The sequence below is a fragment of the Salvelinus alpinus genome, chromosome 20, assembly GCF_045679555.1.
Source record: "Salvelinus alpinus chromosome 20, SLU_Salpinus.1, whole genome shotgun sequence".
NCBI classification, from domain to species: Eukaryota; Metazoa; Chordata; class Actinopteri; order Salmoniformes; family Salmonidae; genus Salvelinus; species Salvelinus alpinus.
Genome location: NC_092105.1, coordinates 50194040 through 50217401, shown reverse-complemented (window position 1 = coordinate 50217401; position 23362 = coordinate 50194040). Strand labels below are relative to the sequence as shown.

Sequence of the window (23362 nt, the reverse complement as noted above, 5' to 3'; positions counted from 1 at the left end):
TGAGATTATTTTTCAGTCATATCCAATACCAGGAGTATCATATTCCAGTGTTTGAATGACGCTGTGTCTTCATGTATATATTACAATTATACACTTCAACCGTGTTTACCAATCTTGGTAATGGGACATCAATGGTTACACATTGTAACTAATAGACTAGAAACAGGATTTAACTAGTTAATTCATATATACAGAAATATAATGTTAAAAAACAGAACACTACACTTCCTATGCATCATGTAAATACTCTAAAACCGGTTCATCTCAACATCTAATGCCCTTCATCTGCATTGATCTGGTAAACACAGGATAGGTGTAGTATTTCATCACATTACACTTCATTTCAACCAGTAGAGAATGTGAAATGCTTTTTTGAAAAGCTCATTATCCAAGTGTTATAAATACAAGTTTAATCTGTACTTCAATGCACATCTGTTGTGAATTATAAAAACAGAGGAAGAAAGACGAGGTGGCGAGAGAGGTGTAAAAGACAGAAAGGGAAAGAGGTAAGCACATAGGAGCAGGATTAATGAATCACAGTGCTACCTAAATATTCTCTCAGTTCATCACAATTACATAATAGTGTCTCTTGTCGGCCCAAAGGTTATCTTAAAAGCAGGTGAGGTGGCGATGATGGGACTGGGGGTTGGCATCGTCTCACATCAAAACATATCTGCAGACGAGAGACAGATGGAGAGAGATAGCATGTTCAAGCCTTGTGTTTTCATTTTTTATTCTGACATTGTTAGTCAACAATCAGGAGGTGAAATGTAAAACTGACCTTGGATCATTAACTCTGGGACTACTGCATCTCTATCTGTATTTCAATGTAAAGCATATCTTTAATAATACTTCCTGTATAATATAAACTGACCTTGGATCATTATCTCTGGGACTACTGCATCTCTATCTGTATTTCAATGTAAAGCATATCTTTAATAATACTTCCTGTTGACCTGACCAAGTGACCTCTCACCTCTGATCATGCTGTGCCCTCTATGTAGCCAGTTCAGATGCAGGAGGGGTTCACCGACACAGCTGATATAACCTAGAGGATTTAGGGAGAAGGGGAGAGAGGGATGAAGTGAAGGGGAGAGTTATTGAGAAAATAAGGTAGTTAAAGCGACAGTTTTCAACAGGAATCTGTGTGTGGCCTCACCTGGTGTCCACACCACATTAAGTGGCTGCAGAGTACTTTATGCTGAAAAACATGAACGGACCCACAAGGACAAATGATATAGAGTAGTTATAGAAATAATTTAGTGTTTTACTATTCTCCATGGTTGGCCCTCTTGCCTATTCTTTGAAGGTGGAAGGAGCCACAGTTATACACCTGAGCCTGCTTACTGCACAACACAATCCATCAATCAGATTGATACATGAGTGTGTAGGTGTTGGTTATAGGGTGTCTAATTGTTCTACATTTTTTCAATATGGGTAATTTAAAATAGCCTGTTTTGTTTTTGTACAGACAGACATCACACCCTTACTTAAACAGCACCCTCACCTGAGAAGTAGAAATCAAAGGGAGAGAAACTGTGAATTGAATAACTGCAGTTGGCATACAGTGGGGCAAAAAAGTATTTAGTCAGCCACCAATTGTGCAAGTTCTCCCACTTAAAAAGATGAGAGAGGCCTGTAATTTTCATCATAGGTACACTTCAACTATGACAGACAAAATTAGAAAACAAAATCCAGAAAATCACATTGTAGGATTTTTTATGAATTTATTTGCAAATTATGGTGGAAAATAAGTATTTGGTCACCTACAAACAAGCAAGATTTCTGGCTCTCACAGACCTGTAACTTCTTCTTTAAGAGGCTCCTCTGTCCTCCACTCGTTACCTGTATTAATGGCACCTGTTTGAACTTGTTATCAGTATAAAAGACACCTGTCCACAACCTCAAACAGTCACACTCCAAACTCCACTATGGCCAAGACCAAAGAGCTGTCAAAGGACACCAGAAACAAAATTGTAGACCTGCACCAGGCTGGGAAGACTGAATCTGCAATAGGTAAGCAGCTTGGTTTGAAGAAATCAACTGTGGGAGCAATTATTAGGAAATGGAAGACATACAAGACCACTGATAATCTCCCTCGATCTGGGGCTCCACGCAAGATCTCACCCCGTGGGGTCAAAATGATCACAAGAACGGTGAGCAAAAATCCCAGAACCACACGGGGGGACCTAGTGAATGACCTGCAGAGAGCTGGGACCAAAGTAACAAAGCCTACCATCAGTAACACACTACGCCGCCAGGGACTCAAATCCTGCAGTGCGAGACGTGTCCCTCTGCTTAAGCCAGTACATGTCCAGGCCCGTCTGAAGTTTGCTAGAGAGCATTTGGATGATCCAGAAGAAGATTGGGAGAATGTCATATGGTCAGATGAAACCAAAATAGAACTTTTTGGTAAAAACTCAACTCGTCGTGTTTGGAGGACAAAGAATGCTGAGTTGCATCCAAAGAACACCATACCTACTGTGAAGCATGGGGGTGGAAACATCATGCTTTGGGGCTGTTTTTCTGCAAAGGGACCAGGACGACTGATCCGTGTAAAGAAAATAATGAATGGGGCCATGTATCGTGAGATTTTGAGTGAAAACCTCCTTCCATCAGCAAGGGCATTGAAGATGAAACGTGGCTGGGTCTTTCAGCATGACAATGATCCCAAACACACTGCCCGGGCAACGAAGGAGTGGCTTCGTAAGAAGCATTTCAAGGTCCTGGAGTGGCCTAGCCAGTCTCCAGATCTCAACCCCATAGAAAATCTTTAGAGGGAGTTGAAAGTCCGTGTTGCCCAGCAACAGCCCCAAAACATCACTGCTCTAGAGGAGATCTGCATGGAGGAATGGGCCAAAATACCAGCAACAGTGTGTGAAAACCTTGTGAAGACTTACAGAAAATGTTTGACCTCTGTCATTGCCAACAAAGGGTATATAACAAAGTATTGAGATAAACTTTTGTTATTGACCAAATACTTATTTTCCACCATAATTTGCAAATAAATTCATAAAAAATCCTACAATGTGATTTTATGGATTTTCTTTTCTCATTTTGTCTGTCATAGTTGAAGTATACCTATGATGAAAATTACAGGCCTCTCTCATCTTTTTAAGTGGGAGAACTTGCACAATTGGTGGCTGACTAAATACTTTTTTGCCCCACTGTAGCTAAGTAAATGCAAGAATACTCTTATTGCAATGTGAATGGCTCTTAGACTACACTATGCACAACCAAAGGCTCTTTTATGTTGTTGCCAGGGAACAGCACCCTCTTTAAAGAAGTAGGAGGTGAAGATCTCCTGCACACGGATTGCCTCTCTTGCTGTGTTGTTGGACCCCATCCTTGAAACATCCTGCAGAGCAGCAGACTCCTCCTCTGGCACACGGCGGCGAGCTGCAGATCCCCTCCTGGTCCTCGTGTCCATCCTCATGAAGTTACGCAGGACACAGGTAGCCTTCACACTCCTGAATTCCTCCAGGAGGCAGTCCCAGATGACCCTGGTCACCCAACCTTGCAGTGCCCTACACGGTAACTGTAGGCAATCGTTTTGAAGGAATCTCCAGTTTCAAGGTATCTGTAAGAATATGGAAGACAATGTAATTATTAGACTTTTACATCACCAGATCATTGTGGATTACTAAAGTATAATATCCCTGATAACAAATCATGATAACATTGGATGGATAGATGCATGGGCACACACATGTGTAGAATGTGACAATAACAGGATCATATCAAGGATGGCATCACAAATGAATACATTAATACCACTCTAAGCTTGATGATGAGTTGATCATTTGAATCAGCTGTGCAGTGCTGAAGCAAAAACAACAATGTGCACCTCTTTGAGTCCCCAGGACTGAGAACCACTGCTCTTCATTGGGACCTCTTCATATGTAGACTGGCTTTCATAGAGCTCTTTATCTGAGGACAGAAAACCTCACAAGAAACAGACTTCATTTTAGTCAACTTACACCACACTGAATATTATGTTACTATTATCTCCGTCCTCACTTCTAGGGACAGGAACTACACAAAAGTACCTGCCCTATCCAGAATAGCCTACTCTCTCACTGACAGTTGGGGCTGCTATCCTTTCACCCTCCATGGCTGTTAGCTAGCTACCTACAAATGCATTTGGAGTTTGTTTTTTACAGTGATAAATAGATAGCTAGCTAATATGAAGTTACGTAGCTGGAGATATTTAAATCACTTAGCTAGCTATCTATCTATACAGAATGTGAAGATAGCTCATTTAGCAGCTCATTTGAGTTAGCCTGCACTGTAGCTAGTTAGCTAATAATACATAGTTTTTTAAACATTTTCAAAATATATTTACTTACTTACTTGAATAGTTTCTCCCAGCCATGTGGACAATTGGAAACAGGGCAGCAAAGTTTGTCACCAGAACGTTTTAGAGGATATTACTATTGAACTATGTACCCATTTAATAACCAGACCTTCATACAAACTTGCTCAGCTGAATTCTTGACGGAGTCACAACGGGCGGCCTAAGCGGCATCTAGTCCATCTGCTGACTGGACGCAGTTGAGTAAAATGTATATTTTATTTTCAGACTACAAGTTAAAATGTATGAACATTGAGTTTCTACTCACCAGTGTAACAACACAGTGTGGTTAAAGACTTAGTAACTTAGTTGTAGCCACGATCTGGTTACCTATAAGTACAAACAGTTATGTTTTTGCGTTATTTGTCACTCCCTGACCTTAGAGATCCTTTTTATGTCTCTATTTTGGTTTGGTCAGGGCGTGAGTTGGGGTGGGCATTCTATGTTTTGTTCTATGTTGTCCTTTTCTATGTGTTTGGCCTGGTATGGTTCCCAATCAGAGGCAGCTGTCAATCGTTGTCTCTGATTGAGAACCATACTTAGGTAGCCTGTTCCCACCTGTGTTTGTGGGTAGTTGTTTTGTGTTTTTTCACCTTACAGGACTGTTTAGTGTCGTTCACTCTCTTTGTTGTTTTTTGTCATTCAGTGTTCAGTTTATTTAATTAAATTTACAATGAACCCTTACCACGCTGCGTGTTGGTCCGATGATTCCTATTCCTCATCATCAGACGAAGAGGAGAATCGTTACATTATTACATATTTCTTAACTTATTTCTGGATATTTTCTGAACTACCCACTGTAGTATCTGGGATCGACATCTGTTTATATTAGTTACTATGCTGTTACTAAGCACTGATGTATTACGGCAGTGTTACGTTACTACACCTAATAGGAAATGCACATGCGCACTATTGTGCCGGGAACTGTTGAGCACGAGGGGTTTTGACTAAACGAAAACTAACTGTACTCCCGTCTCCTGCCTGGTCATTTCTCCACAACACAAATATTACACCCACAATGCACTATTTTTCAACGTCATATGGAGGATCTACTCTGTGCTACAGAGTTTGTATGCTAGCTCGGTAGCTAGCTCAAGCTTGCAAACATTAGCCACACCTCATGCGTTTCATGAACTGTGTGGTTGTTATCTAGTGGGAACCCATGAGTGTAAACAATTGGTTTAATTTGAAGTTATACATTTGAAGTTATTTCTGTTGTAGTTTACATCATAGGGAATAGGCTGGTCCTCCATATTACTTCACACCTGACTTTGGCATTCTTCTGAATTCTGATTGGTTTTATGTAATAACTCCAGTGAGGTGCTACTTTGCATTGGGACTTAAAAATATTTTATTTGACATTTTATAAACAATACACATTCAAATTACAACATCATACAAACATTAACTACATCACAATTGCCCAGACCCACTAGACCACACCCCCATCTCCATTAACTACATCACACCTGCCCAGACCCCCTAGAACACACCTCCATCTCCATTAACTACATCACACCTCCATCTCCATTAACTACATCACACCTGTCCAGACCCACTAGAACACACCTCCATCTCCATTAACTACATCACACCTGCCCAGACCCACTAGAACACACCTCCATCTCCATTAACTACATCAGACCCACTAGAACACACCCCCATCTCCATTAACTACATCAGACCTGCCCAAACCCACTAGAACACACCTCCATCTCCATTAACTACATCACACCTGCCCAGACCCACTAGAACACACCCCCATCTCCAGTGCCCGCATCAGCACCATTTTATTTCTCTCTGTCACCAACTCACTTTCAACTTTTAGATAATAAAGCATTTTACAATTCTGTTGAATTAACAACAGAGGATTGGTTGATTTCCAGGTTTTAATTAAGTATACTATTTAATATGATTGATGAGAGAAGTATCGTCCAACTCTGGGGTATCTCACTGCACCCTCAAATGCCATGTCTTGAAATATGCAGACAGACAAATTAAACGTAATTTTACATTGTATAACTGTTCTTCTGACAGCCAACTTTCTAACTCCTCCCATAATTTTATGACGTCATAACATTCCCAGAAGGCATGGATTATTGAATCATTGTTAGTTTTACACTTAAGACATGACTCTGCCGTTGTACTGTAGAATTTGTGAATTTTGTCTCTTGTATAGTAAGGGACTGTCATTTGTCCCAACATCACAAGCCACAGACTTTGATACAGTTCAAGACTTCCAAAAGTTTTTCCGCAGTTTAAGATCAACTGAGTTTTTATTAATGGGGTTTCTCCCTGTGCACCTGCCAATGTAAATCCACTGAACGAGACAAGTTATCAGACAGGACATATTGCTAATGCTCTTCCTATTGATAACCTGAATGACAATTAACTTGTGGGCGGTGGTGGTGATGACGGCCTATTCGATGACGTTGTCCATCGGGATTCCCCAACAAAGAAGACGCTCTGGATTGATCACTGGAGTCAGATGTGAAGGAGGAGGTTGATCATCAGGAGTCAGATGTGAAGGAGGTGGTTGATCATCAGGAGTCAGATATGAAGGAGGAGGTTGATCATCAGGAGTCAGATGTGAAGGAGGAGGTTGATCATCAGGAGTCAGATGTGAAGGAGGAGGTTGATCATCAGGAGTCAGATGTGAAGGAGGAGGTTGATCATCAAGAGTCAGATGTGAAAGAGGAGGTTGATCATCAGGAGTCAGATGTGAAGGAGGAGGTTGATCATCAGGAGTCAGATGTGAAGGAGGTGGTTGATCATCAGGAGTCAGATATGAAGGAGGAGGTTGATCATCAGGAGTCAGATGTGAAGGAGGAGGTTGATCATCAGGAGTCAGATGTGAAAGAGGAGGTTGATCATCAGGAGTCAGATGTGAAGGAGGAGGTTGATCATCAGGAGTCAGATGTGAAGGAGGAGGTTGATCATCAGTGAACCTCTAGGATTGTGGCTGGGCTGGCGTTTACACTTCCAGCTTGGTCATATATTTTGATACATTGAATCTTGATATTTTGAACCTATGTTATATATTTGTACCTCCTGTTTCATGAAATGATGTCACAAAGTACTGCCCCTATATATACAATGTATTCGGAAAGTATTCAGACCACTTCACTTTTTCCACATTTTGGTACGTTACAGCCTTATTCTGAAATGGATTAAATAATTTTTTTCACTCATCAATCTACACACAATACCACATAATGACATCACAATGCCACATAATGACATCACAATACCCCATAATGACAAAGCAAAAACAGGTTTTTATAAATGATGAATTAAAATGTTTGATTTTCTTTCAAAAACAAGGACATTTCTAAGTGACCCCACACTTTTGAACGGTAGTGTACATCTACATGATGTATTGTTACACCATGTAGGAGTAGTATAGACCAAGTCTGTTCATTATATACATCTACATGATGTATTGTTACATTATGTAGGAGCAGTGTAGACCTAGTCTGTTCATTATATACATCTACATGATGTATTGTTACACCATGTAGGAGCAGTATAGACCTACAGTAGCTAGCTACTTATTTAGATGTAGTTTGACTTAATGAAACTGCCTTAAATGTGCTGTAGTAAAAATAAAATATTCGCACTAATCAACACTTTCCTGTCAAATCAAATCAAATCAAATTTTATTTGTCACATACACATGGTTTGCAGATGTTAATGCGACAATGCAGTAATAACCAACGAGTAATCTAACCTAACAATTCCACAACTACTACCTTATACACACAAGTGTAAAGGGATAAAGAATATGTACATAAAGATATATGAATGAGTGATGGTACAGAACGGCATAGGCAAGATGCAGTAGATGGTATCGAGTACAGTATATACATATGAGATGAGTAATGTAGGGTATGTAAACATAAAAGTGCATAGTTTAAAATGGCTAGTGATACATGTATTACATAAAGATGGCAAGATGCAGTAGATGATATAGAGTACAATATATACATATACATTATATTAAGTGGCATTGTTTAAAGTGGCTAGTGATACATTTTTGATCAATTTCCATCAATTCCATTATTAAAGTGAGCTGGAGTTGAGTCAGTATGTTGGCAGCAGCCACTCGATGTTAGTGGTGGCTGTTTAACAGTCTGATGGCCTTGAGATAGAAGCTGTTTTTTAGTCTCTCAGTCCCTGCTTTGATGCACCTGTACTGACCTCGCCTTCTGGATGATAGCGGGGTGAACAGGCAGTGGCTCGGGTGGTTGTTGTCCTTGATGATCTTTATGGCCTTCCTGTGACATCGGGTGGTGTAGGTGTCCTGGAGGGCAGGTAGTTTGTCCCCAGTGATGCGCTGTGCAGACCTCACTACCATCTGGAGAGCCTTACGGTTGTGGGCGGAGCAGTTGCCGTACCAGGCGGTGATATAGCCCGACAGGATGCTCTCGATTGTGCATCTGTAGAAGTTTGTGAGTGCTTTTGGTGACAAGCCGAATTTCTTCAGCCTCCTGAGGTTGAAGAGGCGCTGCTGCGCCTTCTTCACAACGCTGTCTGTGTGGGTGGACCAATTCAGTTTGTCCGTGATGTGTACGCCGAGGAACTTAAAACTTACTACCCTCTCCACTACTGTCCCGTCGATGTGGATAGGGGGGTGCTCCCTCTGCTGTTTCCTGAAGTCCACAATCATCTCCTTTGTTTTGTTGACGTTGAGTGTTATTTTCCTGACACCACACTCCGAGGGCTAGCGTGTCTTTGTATATCTCAATACAATAGTATTATTTAATGAAATCCATTTAAAATAATATTTGAAAATAAAATATTTTCCTCAACTGCGTTTCCCACTCCAGTCAGCAGACGGCGATGGGCGTCTTTCAGGCGATGCTGCTAGCGTGACGTGTAATCTAGTGGACGGTTCTTCAAAAACAGTCAACCACCTCGGCAGCTTGCTAGTCAACATAGCCGAAAGATTCAAGCTATTTATACGCTTTCGGTCTATATTAGCTGCTGTGTTTTAGACACACTTCTGTCGTATCTACTTGTTAACCTATTTAATTTAATATTACGTTATTTTTTATTAGTCAGCTATAGTAGCTGGCTGGTTAAGTTAGCACTAGCCTAGTCGCTAATGATAGCTAGCTAGCTAACATCCCCGAACATGAGCTCCCTAAGCTTCTCCCCTCCTGTTAAAGAAGAGGAGGTCTACTGGACGGAGAAAGAAGCTCTGGGGCTGAACATTGTCGTGAAAGAGGAGAAGGAAGAAGAGGATGTCACAGTTAAACAAGAAGTTGGGGGTGATGCTGTTACAGTGAAAGAAGAAGAGAAAGACGTTACAGTGAAAGAAGAGGTGAAAGAGGCTGCCGTTTTTGGAGTGAAGAAGGAAGGAGAGATTACTGTCACATTGAAAGATGAAGAGGTGGAGATAGGAGATCTGATTAACACCAGTAAGTACCGCCTTAAATTGTTTTTTCACTTTGGATATTTGGAGTTCGCTTGTCAATACCTCTTCAACGGAGGGCCCTAGGATGATGACTGATATGTTTAGATTCAGACGACGTAGAGAGCAAGCTACCCCTTGTTTTCTCCGTTCCGTTTCCAAAAATTGACTTAACATATATATTTGATTAGGGTCTATCTGCTGACCGCAGACTGGGGGGCACGGCATGTTGTGATTTTTGTGTAGTGATGTTTTACTACACACCGTGCACCCCAATACTGCCATGCGAGAGTTGGGTTGGCTACACCAAAGATTATGTATATACTGACAAGATGTCTCTCCGCCCTATCAAGGGGAGTCGATGTCCACAAAGCGGCACTGCGGGTTGTCTAGCTCCCGCCTATCCTTTCTTTGGATTGGAGGATACATCTTATTATTGTAATCTATTGTTTATATTCTATGAGGGTTGTTGTCGTCAACCACCTGTATTCAATGGAGAGAGATGCTCAGCTACTAGCATGAATATGCATAGCGATCTGGAGACAACTCCTATAGTGTTTTTATCAAAGTTGTTGGTATGTCACGTCACGTGTCCACATAACTTAAGCATTACGAAACTTCTGTTGGTTCAAGTAAACCTCACGTAGCAGATAAGCCATTCATTTTGTTGTTGACCAAATTTGAGACTTTCCACATTGGGTTGATATTGTTTACACTTGGATACAACCTACTGTAGCCTACTGGCATGACCTAGAGAGATACAACCACTGGTATGCAAGCATTTCTAAACTTTTTTCTCACTTTTATGGGGTATTGTGATGCTGTTTATGAGGTATTGTCTGAAGATTGATCGTTTAAAAAAAAAAGTAATCCATTTTAGAATAAGGATAACGTAACAACGTGTAAAAAGGGAAGGGGTCTGAATGCATGTATGTTGTATGTTCTAGGGCTGTCCCAGATCATTTTTTTTAAATTTTCTTTCTACCAATTGATTCTTTGAAATGTTATGACGTGTATCTTTTCATATAGACACCCCCCATGTGTTTAATAAAATCAACTGTATGTGCAGAACTTGAACTGAACTGATGCTTCAAGCGTTTGATAGAATAATGAACACACACAAATGACTTGAGGAAGCCAGAGATCAATATTTCCAAAAGAAAATAACAAATTCCCGACCTGCTGCTGGCCTTCGTAAATTCTGACGTTATGCTCCTGAAGTTGCCAGTAAAATCGGCAAACCTTTTCAATTTTCCACCCCTATTACTAGCCTGTTCAACCTCTCTTTCGTGTCATCTGAGATTCCCAAAGATTGGAAAGCAGCTACGGTCATCCCCCTCTTCAAAGGGGGGGACACTCTTGACCCAAACTTCTACAGACCTTTATTTATCCTACCCTGCCTTTCTTAGGTCTTCGAAAGCCAAGTCAACAAACAGATTACCGACCATTTCGAATCCCACCGCACCTTCTCCGCTATGCAATCTGGTTTCAAAGCTGGTCATGGGTGCACCTCAGCCACGCTCAAGGTCCTAAACAATATCTTAACCGCCATCGATAAGAAACAATACTGTGCAGCCGTATTCATTGACCTGGCCAAGGCTTTCGACTCTGTCAATCACCACATCCTCATCGGCAGACTTGATAGCCTTGGTTTCTCAAATGATTGCCTCGCCTGGTTCACCAACTACTTCTCTGATAGAGTTCAGTCTGTCAAATTGGAGGGCCTGTTGTCCCGGGCCTCTGGCAGTCTCTATGGGGGTGCTACAGGGTTCAATTCTTGGGCCGGCTCTCTTCTCTGTATACATCAATGATGTCGATTTTGCTGCTGGTGATTCTCTGATCCACCTCTATGCAGACGACACCATTCTGTATACTTCTGGCCCTTCTTTGGACACTGTGTTAACAACCCTCCAGACGAGCTTCAATGCCATACAACTCTCCTTCCGTGGCCTTCAACTGCTCTTAAATACAAGTAAAACTAAAAGCATGCTATTCAACCGATCGCTGCCTGCACCTGCCCGCCCGTCCAGCATCACTACTCTGGACGCTTCTGACTTAGAATATGTGGACAACTACAAATACCTAGGTGTCTGGTTAGACTGTAAACTCTCCTTCCAGACTCACATCAAACATCTCCAATCCAAAGTTGGCTTCCTATTTCGCAACAAAGCATCCTTCACTCATGCTGCCAAACATACCCTCGTAAAACTGACCATCCTACCGATCCTCGACTTCGGCGATGTCATTTACAAAATAGCTTCCAACACCCTACTCAACAAATTGGATGCAGTCTATCACAGTGCCATACGTTTTGTCACCAAAGCCCCATATGCTACCCACCACTGCAACCTGTACACTCTCGTTGGCTGGCCCTCGCTCCATACTCGTCGTCAAACCCACTGGCTCCGACTTTAACGACTGAATCCGAGTCTCACGCTCATCACCTGTGGAAGGCGGGGCTTCCAGCGAGGCGTGGATTTAATATTATGTTGTCCCTAGTTTCCCTCCTTCAGGGAACTGCTTGTCATATGATGAACTTCAACTTAAATACTGGATCTTGGTGTCAGACAGTTTTTTTGTATTCAGATCTCTGAAATGCACTCGAACTATGTAACATTTAGTGTTTCCTTATTATGCTGGGAAAACAGTTTTCATGGGTACATAAATCCTAAATCATTTCAGAGGTTTCTAAATCCAATGGTTCTACCCGAGAGTCACCTTAAGTTGATTCACAACACCCAAATGGATACTGTCATTAACGAGGTTCTTCAATAATTACACATCATACTTAATTCTGTAGCTGTTTAGTTACAGTCACATGTTCAACTATCATCAGCTGATCCAGGAAATCATTTTCTGAATGAGAATCACATGACAAACATCACGACATGCAACAACAACCAAAGTGCTTCTTCATTCATTACTCTGGTAAAGACAGTTATGCCGTGCTCCACGTTGGATCCAACATTACTAACAAATTTATGTTTATAATGTGTTATTGTCTACTTGATTTACAGTAGGGTCTCGTTAGTCTGTTTGCACACAGAGATACTTAGCTCATAATGTGTAGAGAACTGTTCCTTGATGGATAGGCTATTGTACAACATACAGAGCTATTTTCCTTTATTCAGGACATTTGGATTGACAACACATTACAGAGTAGCATAGTGGGATTATTCACAAAATTATCTGGTGATCAGGTTATGAAATGTCATGACAAATATTTTAGTTTCCATGTTTCACCTGAAATATTAAATGATTTATAGTCCTAGGTCTGTTGTTAGGTGAAGTTATGGGTCCTACAGTAGGTCTATGTTATTGTTAGGTGAAGTTATGGGTCCTACAGTAGGTCTATGTTATTGTTCGGTGAGATTATAGACCATTTTGGCATACACTTAGTGGACAAACCCTCATTATCAGGCTGATGGGAAAACTAGCCAAAGAGCATTTTACTGGTTGAAGTCATTTTTAAATATAAAGTAGTACATTTTCGACAATAACACAAACATTATTTTAAATCAGGACATTCAAACGAGCCTTACAATTATAATCCAAAGTAGTGTGAAATGCACTCATAGCAACCTGTAAATGGAGGCAATATTTGCTGTCAGCCTATGAGAACTCCCCTGAGTTTTCCCCCACGGTGGTGAATTATTAAATAGACACAGAGCTTAATGTGAGTTTTCTTTCTTTTCTTTCTTTTCACTCCTAATCTAGCGCTGATATTGAGCTGTATTATTCAGAATACACTTTGAAAAACTAAAATCTTTGCTCACCATTTTTTTTATTATTCTTTTTTTCTCCCCAATTGGTAGTAGTTACAGTCTTGTCTCATCGCTGCAACTCTCAGACGGACTCGGGAGAGGCGAAGGTCGAGAGCCATCCGTCCTCCGAAACACAACCCAACCTAGCCGCACTGCTTCTTGACACAAAGCCAGCCGCACCAATGTGTTGGAGGAAACACCGAAACACCGTACAGTCGCTAGGACGCGATGAGACAAGAATATCCCTGCCGGCCAAACCCTCCCTAACCCGGACAATTGTGCGCCGCGCCATGGGCTTCTCGGTCGCGGCCGGCTGCGACAGAGCCTGGACTCAAACCCAGAATCTTTAGTGGCACAGCTAGCACTGCATAGCAGTGCCTTAGACCTCTGCGCCACGCGGGAGGCCCTTGCTCACCATTTTTGCTCCAGGCAGATATACTACATCCATAACTATCGGTTTCCTCATTAGCAGGGAGGTGTTTCTGCAACCAAATTACGTGTTTATCGCCCTTGTCGCAATTTTAGCAAACACAGAAAGGGGCCTATATTGGAGACCAAAAGTTGTCTGGCACACTGCTTAGGATTTCAACAACTTTTACTTATTTCTAGCCTAAAATCATTGATGTTACTACTAATGTGAAAACAAGACTAAATATGACTATTGTTGCTCACTTGACTGTCTTAAGACAATTGTCAAGTAATTTTAACATTCGTTACAGACGTCAATTGTTGTACAACATCATGGCTACGCTGTTGGCATCACCTTTTACAGTGGATTTCTGCTATTGTGGGCCTTTCACCATCTGTCTGTCTTGTTGTTCACACAGGAGAGAGACGTGACTATCGTGGGTCCTCTGGGGAGCCTCAACAACATCATGATGCTAATGAGGCAGAGAAGAGTCTCCCCACATCAGAACACCTCAAGAAACACCAGCAGAGACCCACAGAGAGGAAATCTCACTGCTGCTCTGACTGTGGGAAACAATGCAAATCTTCATCAGAACTTAAAATACACCAGCGAGTACACACAGGAGAGAAATCTCATCACTGTTTTGATTGTGGGAAGAGTTACTTAAGATCAGAATCACTAAAAGTACACCTGAGAATTCACACTGGAGAGAAACCTTATAGCTGTGATCAATGTGGGAAGAGTTTTACTCAGTCAAGCTGCCTGAAAACTCACCAGAGAATACATACTGGAGAGAAACCTTATAGCTGTGATCAATGTGGGAAGAGGTTTACTCACTCAAGCTGCCTGATAGTACATCTGAGAGCACACACCGGAGAGAAACCTTACCACTGCTCTGACTGCGGAAAGAGTTTTGTTAGTTCAACAGATTTAAAATCACACCAGAAAATACACACAGTAGACAAACCTTATAACTGTACTCAATGTGGGAAGAGGTTTAATCACTCAAGCTGGCTGATAGTACATCTGAGAGCACACACAGGAGTGAAACCTTATAACTGTGATCAATGTGGGAAGAGTTTTGTTACATCTAGCCATCTGACTCTACACCAGAGAACACACACAGGAGAGAAATCTTATAGCTGTAATCAATGTGGGAAGAGTTTTATTCAGTCAAGCAGCCTGATATCACACCAGAGAACACACACAGGAGAGAAACCTTATAGCTGTAATCAATGTGGGAAGAGTTTTACTCAGTCAAGCAGCCTGGTATCACACCAGAGAACACACACAGGAGAGAAACCTTATAGCTGTAATCAATGTGGGAAGAGTTTTACTCAGTCAAGCAGCCTGGTATCACACCAGAGAACACACACAGGAGAGAAACCTCATAGCTGTGATCAATGTCACAAGAGATACTCTGATAAAAGATCTCTGATCAAACATCAGAAGATACATACATGAAGGAGTTGTTTCATGATATCAATGAAATGTCACAATGTAGAATGTTTTAACATTGTAGTAGGAGTATTTTAATTAATAATGTTACAATGTAGAACCCTAATCATTTCCCCCTGTTCTATAAGCCTCATCAGTGGAAAAATCTTTGTACTTTGCTCTGTTCATCTTTCCCTCGATCCTGACTAGTCTGCCAGTCCCTGCCACTGAAAAACATCCCCACGACATGATGCTGCCACCACCATGCTTCACCGTTGGGATGGTGCCTGGTTTCCTCCAGACGTGACGCTTGGCATTCAGGCCAAAGAGTTCAATCTTGGTTTCATCAGACCAGAGAATCTTGTTTCTCATGGTCTGAGAGTCCTTTAGGTGCTTTTTGGCAAACTCCAAGTGGGCTGTCATGTGCCTTTTACTGATGAGTGGCTTCCTTCTGGCCACTGATTGGTGGAGTGCTGCAGAGATGGTTGTCCTTCTGGAAGGTTCTCCCATCTCCACAGAGGAACTCTGGAGCTTTGTCAGAGTGACCATTGGGTTCTTGGTCACCTCCCTGACCAAGGCCCTTCTCCCAAATGTATGTAGTTCTGTCCTTGAGCTGTTCTTGTCTATATATGTTCTGTATTATGTCATGTTTGTGGACCCCAGGAAGAGTACCTGCTGCTTTTGCAACAGCTAATGGGGATCCTAATAAAATACCAAGATTGCTCAGTTTGGCCGGGTGGCCAGCTCTAGGAAGAGTCTTGGTGGTTCCAAACCTATTCCATTTAAGAATGATGGAGGCCACTGTGTTCTTGGGGACCTTCAATGATGCAGACATTTTTTGGTACCTTTCCCCAGATCTGTGCCTCGACACAATACTGTCTCAGAGCTCTATGGACAATTCCTTTGACCTCATGGCTTGGTTTTCGCTCTGACAACTGTGGGACCTTATATAGACAGGTTGTGTGCCTTTCCAAATCATGTCCAATCAATTGAATTTACCACAGGTAGACTCCAGTCAATTTGTAGAAACATCTCAAGGATGATTAATGGAAACAGGATGCACCTGAAAGCAATTTCGAGTCTCATAGCAAAGGGTCTGAGGACTTAAGGAAATACATTTGCAAATGGTTTGTCACTATGGGGTGTTGTGTGTAGATTGATGAGGGGGAAATATTCTAAAATTTTAGAATAAGGCTTTAATGTAACAAAATGTTGAAAAAGTGAAGGGGTCTGAATACTTTATGAATGCACTGTATTCCACTGGCAGAGTTTTCTACCATTGGCAGTTTTGTACACAGTCATGTGATACCTGGTATAGAAAAGTCCAATCTTAGGAGAGTACATGGGAGGCACTATACTGTGTGTCTGCAGGTGTCTATCTGGTCAAAACCACTGATACAGGAGCCCCTCCACCCTCTGGTGGGATGGATCATGTCTACAGAGAAACGTAGATTCAAATACTTAGATTTGTGTGTATTGGGTATATGTTGTGAAATTGTTAGATATTACTGCACTGTCGGAGCTAGAAACACAAGCATTTCACTAGACCCGCAATAACATCTGCTAAACACGTGTATGTGACCAATAAAATGTGATTTTGATTTGAAATAAACGTCCTATTTATCAAAGGTGCTTTTGGCTGGGGTCAACATGACTCCAAAGGATTTTAATTTGTTAAAAGTCCATATTGATACAGAAACACTAAACCATGATTTAGGTTTATTAAGAATAAGTTGATTGACAAAGTCATGAAAAATTGAATAAACCACATTATGGCTATGATAAAAGATATGTCTCTGGGGTCAAAATGATCCATATCAGAAGTATGGTTCAATGGAAATATGTAGTGAGTGTAAAGTTTGTTTTAAATTATCACTCATTAAAAACGAATCAATCAACACATGCTTCTCTTTTAACGACTTAATATAATATTAAACTTTTATGAAATAAATTAAAAATATACGTTTGGTTCCTCAACTGCGTTGCCCACTCCAGTCAGCAGATGGCGTCTTTTAGGTTCAGGCGATGCTGCCAGTGTGACGTATAATCCAATCCCTGGACGGGACGCTCCTTCAACAACAACAGCTAGTCAGACACCTCGGTAGCTTTCTAGCAAACATAGCTACAACATTCACGCTCTTTACACTGTTTTGGTGTATATTAGTCGCTGTATATTAAACACACTTCGGCTGTATGTACTTGTTGGCCCATTTAATTATATATTTACGTTGGTTGTCAGCTAGCTGGTTTGCTAGGTTAATTTAGAGCTAGGCTAGTCGCTAATGCTAGATAGCTAACACCTCCGACCATTGAGTTCACTAAGCTACTCTCCTCCTGATAAAGAAGAGTAGGTCTGCTGGACGGAGAAAGAAGGTCTTGTGAAAGAGGAAGAGGAGAAAGATGTTACAATACAAAAACAAGTAGAGGGTGAGGCTGTTACCATGAAAGAAGAGAAAGAGGGGTTCAGAGTGAAAGAGGAGGATGCAGTTTTTGGAGTGAAAGAGGAGGGGGAGATGACTGTCACATTGGAGGAAGAGGAGAAGGTTGGAGATTTGTTTAACGCCAGTAAGTACCGTCTCTGCAGTCGTTACCAATATGCAGTAAAGGGGTTCTACACTTTTATGTTGTTCTGTAGGAATGGCTGAAGCTACACTAACGTGTAGCACATCAAGAGTGGACCATCAACAAAACGTTAACAATTGATCAAATGCATCCAATGACAATGCCTGAAATACTGTAGTCCTCAGTATCTCTTATTAGATTAGCCCAATATGTAGTCTTAAAGGGGCAATCAGCAGTTGTTACATTCATTTTTTGACTTATACATTAATGATATGTACCCAATGTCTCTTTAAAAATTCACTTATAAATGCCTCATGAGCTTAGTTCAACTGTCGTACCTCATCAGAACCCAAAATATAAGCTTTTTTTTTACTCCAATGTGTGTCAGTAAATATTAACAAACACTGTATATCCTCAAAACATGGTTAAAACTATAATGTTGATATCATGGATGGTTGCATTTCTCCAGCCCCATCCCCCAACTTTTTACCGAAACGGGCAGGGAGTACGCTTTGTTATTGTTTCTACTGCTGATTGCTGCCCCCGTTACTCCTCAAGGTCCAAGGACTGTATGTTATTTTCAGAGGTAGACTGGCTCTGGCAGCTAAAATAGTAAAAATAATCCACCTAAATGTGAATCGATTCTCAATTGGCTCCCTCTAGTCAGGTTATGTCGATGGCTGGCTCCCTCTAGTCAGGTTATATTGATGACTGGCTCCCTCTAGTCAGGTTATATTGATGACTGGCTCCCTCTAGTCATTTGTGTGTCATATTTATTTAATCAAACAGCGTGCTTAAAGCATCAGACAAGTTCAGTACATATAGATTTTATAAAAACACATGGGGCGATTAGTAGAAAGAACAGATGACTCTTGGTTGAACAAGATGTATTTTAGTTGGGGACAGCACTAGAACATGATTTTGGGGCTCCCGAGTGACGCAGCGGACACTGCATCTTAGTGCTTGAGGCGTCACTACAGACACCCTGGTTCAAATCCAGGCTGTATCACAACCGGACGTGATTGGGAGTCCCATAGGGCGGCACACAATTGGTCCAGCGTCGTCCGGGGTAGGCAGTCATTGTAAATAAGAATTTGTTCTTAACTGACTTGCCTAGTTAAATAAAAGTTACATTTAAATTTAAAAAAAGTGTGTTTCATGACAAACCATTTTTTACAAATCTGTCAAGTCACCAACTTTCAGAAGGGTTTAAAACAAAGGTTTCAAACCAATTCATGAATGTAATTGAATCTAGGTATGTCTTGCCTTTAATGTAATGGCATGAAAAAAAATTGGCTGAATATTATACAATGACTTATCAACAACTCTAATTATTTGCCTCCACAGGAAATCTTCACTGGCAATTACAGAATATATTATACAGCCTCAAAATCGGTTTAAAACGATAATTTTGACCTCATGCATGGCCAGTCCTTGTATTCATAGTGTAGTGAATTGAGGGGTAGCCCTGAGCTGAACTCAAACCTGGGTCCAGCGACTGTCAAGCCAACACCTTAAAACTGTTAAGCAAAAATTTCTGAACTTCTTGACGAGGTTGCTAGGTGTTGGGTAACGGTTGCTACAATAGCTTTCTCTATGAATTTGAGAGTGGTTACACTTCTCCTTCCCCCATCCCTCAGCTGTTTACCAAACCAAGCCTCTGGGCAGCCATTTTGTTGCTGTTTAAAAAAAACACACACAACCCAGCAATGCAGTTCAAACAATAACAAATCTGTCATTCCACCACTGTTTTGGTAATAAGATGATGATGGGGTTGGAGAAATGTAACTACTTTAAAAATTCATAGACAGACCTATGGATGCAAGGACTGACCATCCATGATATCAACATTATAGTTTTAACCATGTTGAGGCTATACAGTGTTGATTTACATTGTTTCTAAACAGAGTAAAAAAAGCTTATTTGTGGTTCTGATGGGGTACAACAGTTGAACTAAGCTCATAAGGCATGTGTTATATTCTTCAAGAATCAATGGCTATAAATAAATAACTTAAGTCCAAATATGGATGTAGCAATTGCATATTTCCCCTTTAACACCACACATCAGTTCAACAACTGCAGAGTTTGTGCCTCTGTATTTAAGACAGTACTTACTAGTGTTAATCAGGGAACGGTTTCTCAAAACCATCTTACGGCTAAGTTCACCGTTAGAACCATTGGACGCCTTAAGATGCGTTTGGGAAACTGGGCCCAGATATCCAGTTTCCTCCTCCTTTTTAGATGTAACAGTCATCTACCCTTCCTCCTCTTTCACTCCATAAACTGCATCCTCCTTTCCTTTTACTGTAACATCCTCCTCTTTCACTCTGAAGGCGTCTTTTTCTTCTTTCACCCTCTACTTCTTGTTTTACTGTGATATCCTCCTCTTTCTCCGTCCAGCAGACCTCTTCTTCTTTAGCAGGAGGAGAGTAGCTTAGTAATCTCATGGTCGGGGATGTTAGCTAGGCTAATGCTAACTTAACCCGCCCGTTAGCTGACTAATAACAACACCACTGTAAATATGAAATTAAATCAGATAACTAACTAGACGACAGAGTGGGTTTAAAACGCAGTAGCTAACATACACTAACGCGTCTAAAGAGCTTTATTGGTTCAGCTATTTTGGCTAGCAAGCTACCGAGGTGGCTGATGTCATGACGTTGCCCTCTTTGGGTACAGTAAGCCCCATCCCCCTCTCCCTGCCTCCTACAACTAGGCTGCTGTGGTCAGAGAGGTCGTAAATTCCGGGAGGAGATGATCTCCTCATGGCCACAGTATAGAGACAGAGTGAAGTTTCATAGAGAACAAAGGAATTTCTTCCACCTCACAGAACTTGAGGTCCGAACAACATTTATGTTCCGGAGAAGGTATAAAAGATCGGTGAAGAATCCAGCTACGAACTGGTCCGTTTGGTACAAGTTTGTAAAACTCATGAGAGACGGTGCGGCCACATTACCATAACGCTGTTTATATAATAGCCTCAGATATGAGGTTTACATCTAATTGTTGTATAAGATGAATGAGTGAGGATGATACTGTTTGTAAAATTGTGTAATGTGATTTTGGACTGTTTAATGAAGGAAACTCCAATTCCCTTTTGAGTTTAACTAAATCAGAGGACCGCCCATGAGGGTCGGGCATCCTGGGACAGGCCCTTTTCTGCAACTCCCGAATAAAACCCCCACCTTGAGAATTTCTCAAAAGACCATGTTTCTCTCCATCACGAGAGGACAAAGGTTGCAGACCAGCTTACCTCGATAACGAGAGGGCCAAGGTTTGAGACCAGATTGCTGAATCTTTTAACCATCCCACGTGGTTAAACTCTTAGACCAACAGAATAAGAACAAGTCTTTGATATTAATTACTAATCTGCAGCTAGGAATTCGGTATCATTGAACGCAAAGACCGACAACCGCCGAAACACCTATCCATAACGACATGAATGAATGTCACTCTGAACTATCCATTCTAACCATGACAGAGAGGAGAGAGAAACGGACAATTCTACAAAAGAAACAAACGTTTCAACAGCGATCAACATTTAACAACATTTAAGTCATTTAGCAGACGCTCTTATCCAGAGCGACTTACAAATTGGTGCATTCACCTTATGATATCCAGTGGAACAACCACTTTACAATAGTGCATCTAACTCTTTTAAGGGGGAGGGGGGGGTTAGGAGGATTACTTTATCCTATCCTAGGTATTCCTTAAAGAGGTGGGGTTTCAGGTGTCTCCGGAAGGTGGTGATTGACTCCGCTGACCTGGCGTCGTGAGGGAGTTTGTTCCACCATTGGGGTGCCAGAGCAGCGAACAGTTTTGACTGGGCTGAGCGGGAACTGTACTTCCTCAGAGGTAGGGAGGCGAGCAGGCCAGAGGTGGATGAACGCAGTGCCCTTGTTTGGGTGTAGGGCCTGATCAGAGCCTGAAGGTACGGAGGTGCCGTTCCCCTCACAGCTCCGTAGGCAAGCACCATGGTCTTGTAGCGGATGCGAGCTTCAACTGGAAGCCAGTGGAGAGAGCGGAGGAGCGGGGTGACGTGAGAGAACTTGGGAAGGTTGAACACCAGACGGGCTGCGGCGTTCTGGATGAGTTGTAGGGGTTTAATGGCACAGGCAGGGAGCCCAGCCAGCAGCGAGTTGCAGTAATCCAGACGGGAGATGACAAGTGCCTGGATTAGGACCTGCGCCGCTTCCTGTGTGAGGCAGGGTCGTACTCTGCGAATGTTGTAGAGCATGAACCTACAGGAACGGGTCACCGCCTTGATGTGAGTTGAGAACGACAGGGTGTTGTCCAGGATCACGCCAAGGTTCTTAGCGCTCTGGGAGGAGGACACAATGGAGTTGTCAACCGTGATGGCGAGATCATGGAACGGGCAGTCCTTCCCCGGGAGGAAGAGCAGCTCCGTCTTGCCGAGGTTCAGCTTGAGGTGGTGATCCGTCATCCACACTGATATGTCTGCCAGACATGCAGAGATGCGATTCGCCACCTGGTTATCAGAGGGAGGGTTATCAAGACGACACACTGAGCGTAAGTATATATATTGATTGCAATTGTTCCCGAATGAGTGAGCGTTCATGTGCAAAAGATTAGAATTTCAATTGTTATTATTATCAACTCTGTAGTGACTTCTCAAGTGACCCCCACTCCCCTTTTGTCTAACAAGCCGCCATGCCGGTTTAGCCCACTAGGGCACATTCCCCTATCATTTCTTGTAACCATATTTACTTTGTTTGTTTGTGTGTGCACTTCTGTGATTGTTTAGTTAGTTAATAAATAAATGATTTAAGACAATTGATGTATGGATGACTCATAGTGAAGACTGGGTTCGTGCAGATAACCAACAATTTACGACGTTTGGAATGAGACTAACGTGAGGTAAAGTAAATCATTAATTAATTAAGAAGACTAATTGATCAGATATGAAAATATCTGAAAAGTTATATTTGGAAAATTATAACCTTGTAATCGGAATATTTTCCTTGGTGCCCCGACTTCCTAGTTAATTACAGTTACATGATTAATCAGTTTAAACGCGTAATAATAATTACAGAGAATCTTTGATAAAACTAAGTCTTCAGTTAATGATAGTAAAGACACGACACGATACTGACTAACTGTTGCTGCTGTTGAAAGAAGTGTTCCGTCCACTAGATTATACGTCACACCAACTGCATTTCCTTAAATTCCCACACCGCCATCTGCTGACTGGAGTGGGTAACACAGTTGAGTAAAATGTATATTTAATATTCAGACAAAAAGTTAAAGGGTAGGAATCATTGATGTCGCTAGGCCTAAAATATTAATTAGCCCCCCCTAAATAAATCAATATCAGTCAATACATTTTTCGTCAACCGTTCCATCGCATCTTAAACTTCTTATCGGGCTGGCACTAGGACCGGGGGAGGCTGCTCCTGCTG

General features: G+C 41.6%; 2 protein-coding genes and 1 long non-coding RNA gene across 3 annotated transcripts in view; 1 reads left to right on the top strand and 2 right to left on the bottom strand.

Annotated features, from left to right (window-relative positions):
* LOC139547169 (zinc finger and SCAN domain-containing protein 16-like) overlaps positions 1 to 23362 on the bottom strand; it is a 223489-nt gene that overhangs the window by 129001 nt on the left and 71126 nt on the right. The window lies entirely within an intron of this gene.
* LOC139547186 (uncharacterized) lies at positions 528 to 1475 on the bottom strand. The gene is made up of 3 exons (XR_011669347.1): positions 1272 to 1475; positions 977 to 1048; positions 528 to 673 (listed from the first exon to the last, which is right to left on the bottom strand). It is a non-coding gene; the product is annotated as an uncharacterized lncRNA (long non-coding RNA).
* On the top strand, positions 9263 to 17012 carry LOC139547173 (zinc finger protein 180-like). The gene is made up of 2 exons (XM_071356231.1): positions 9263 to 9777; positions 14362 to 17012. The coding sequence occupies exons 1-2, from the start codon at positions 9492 to 9494 to the stop codon at positions 15405 to 15407; spliced, it is 1332 nt and encodes a 443-aa protein (XP_071212332.1). The 5' UTR covers positions 9263 to 9491; the 3' UTR covers positions 15408 to 17012.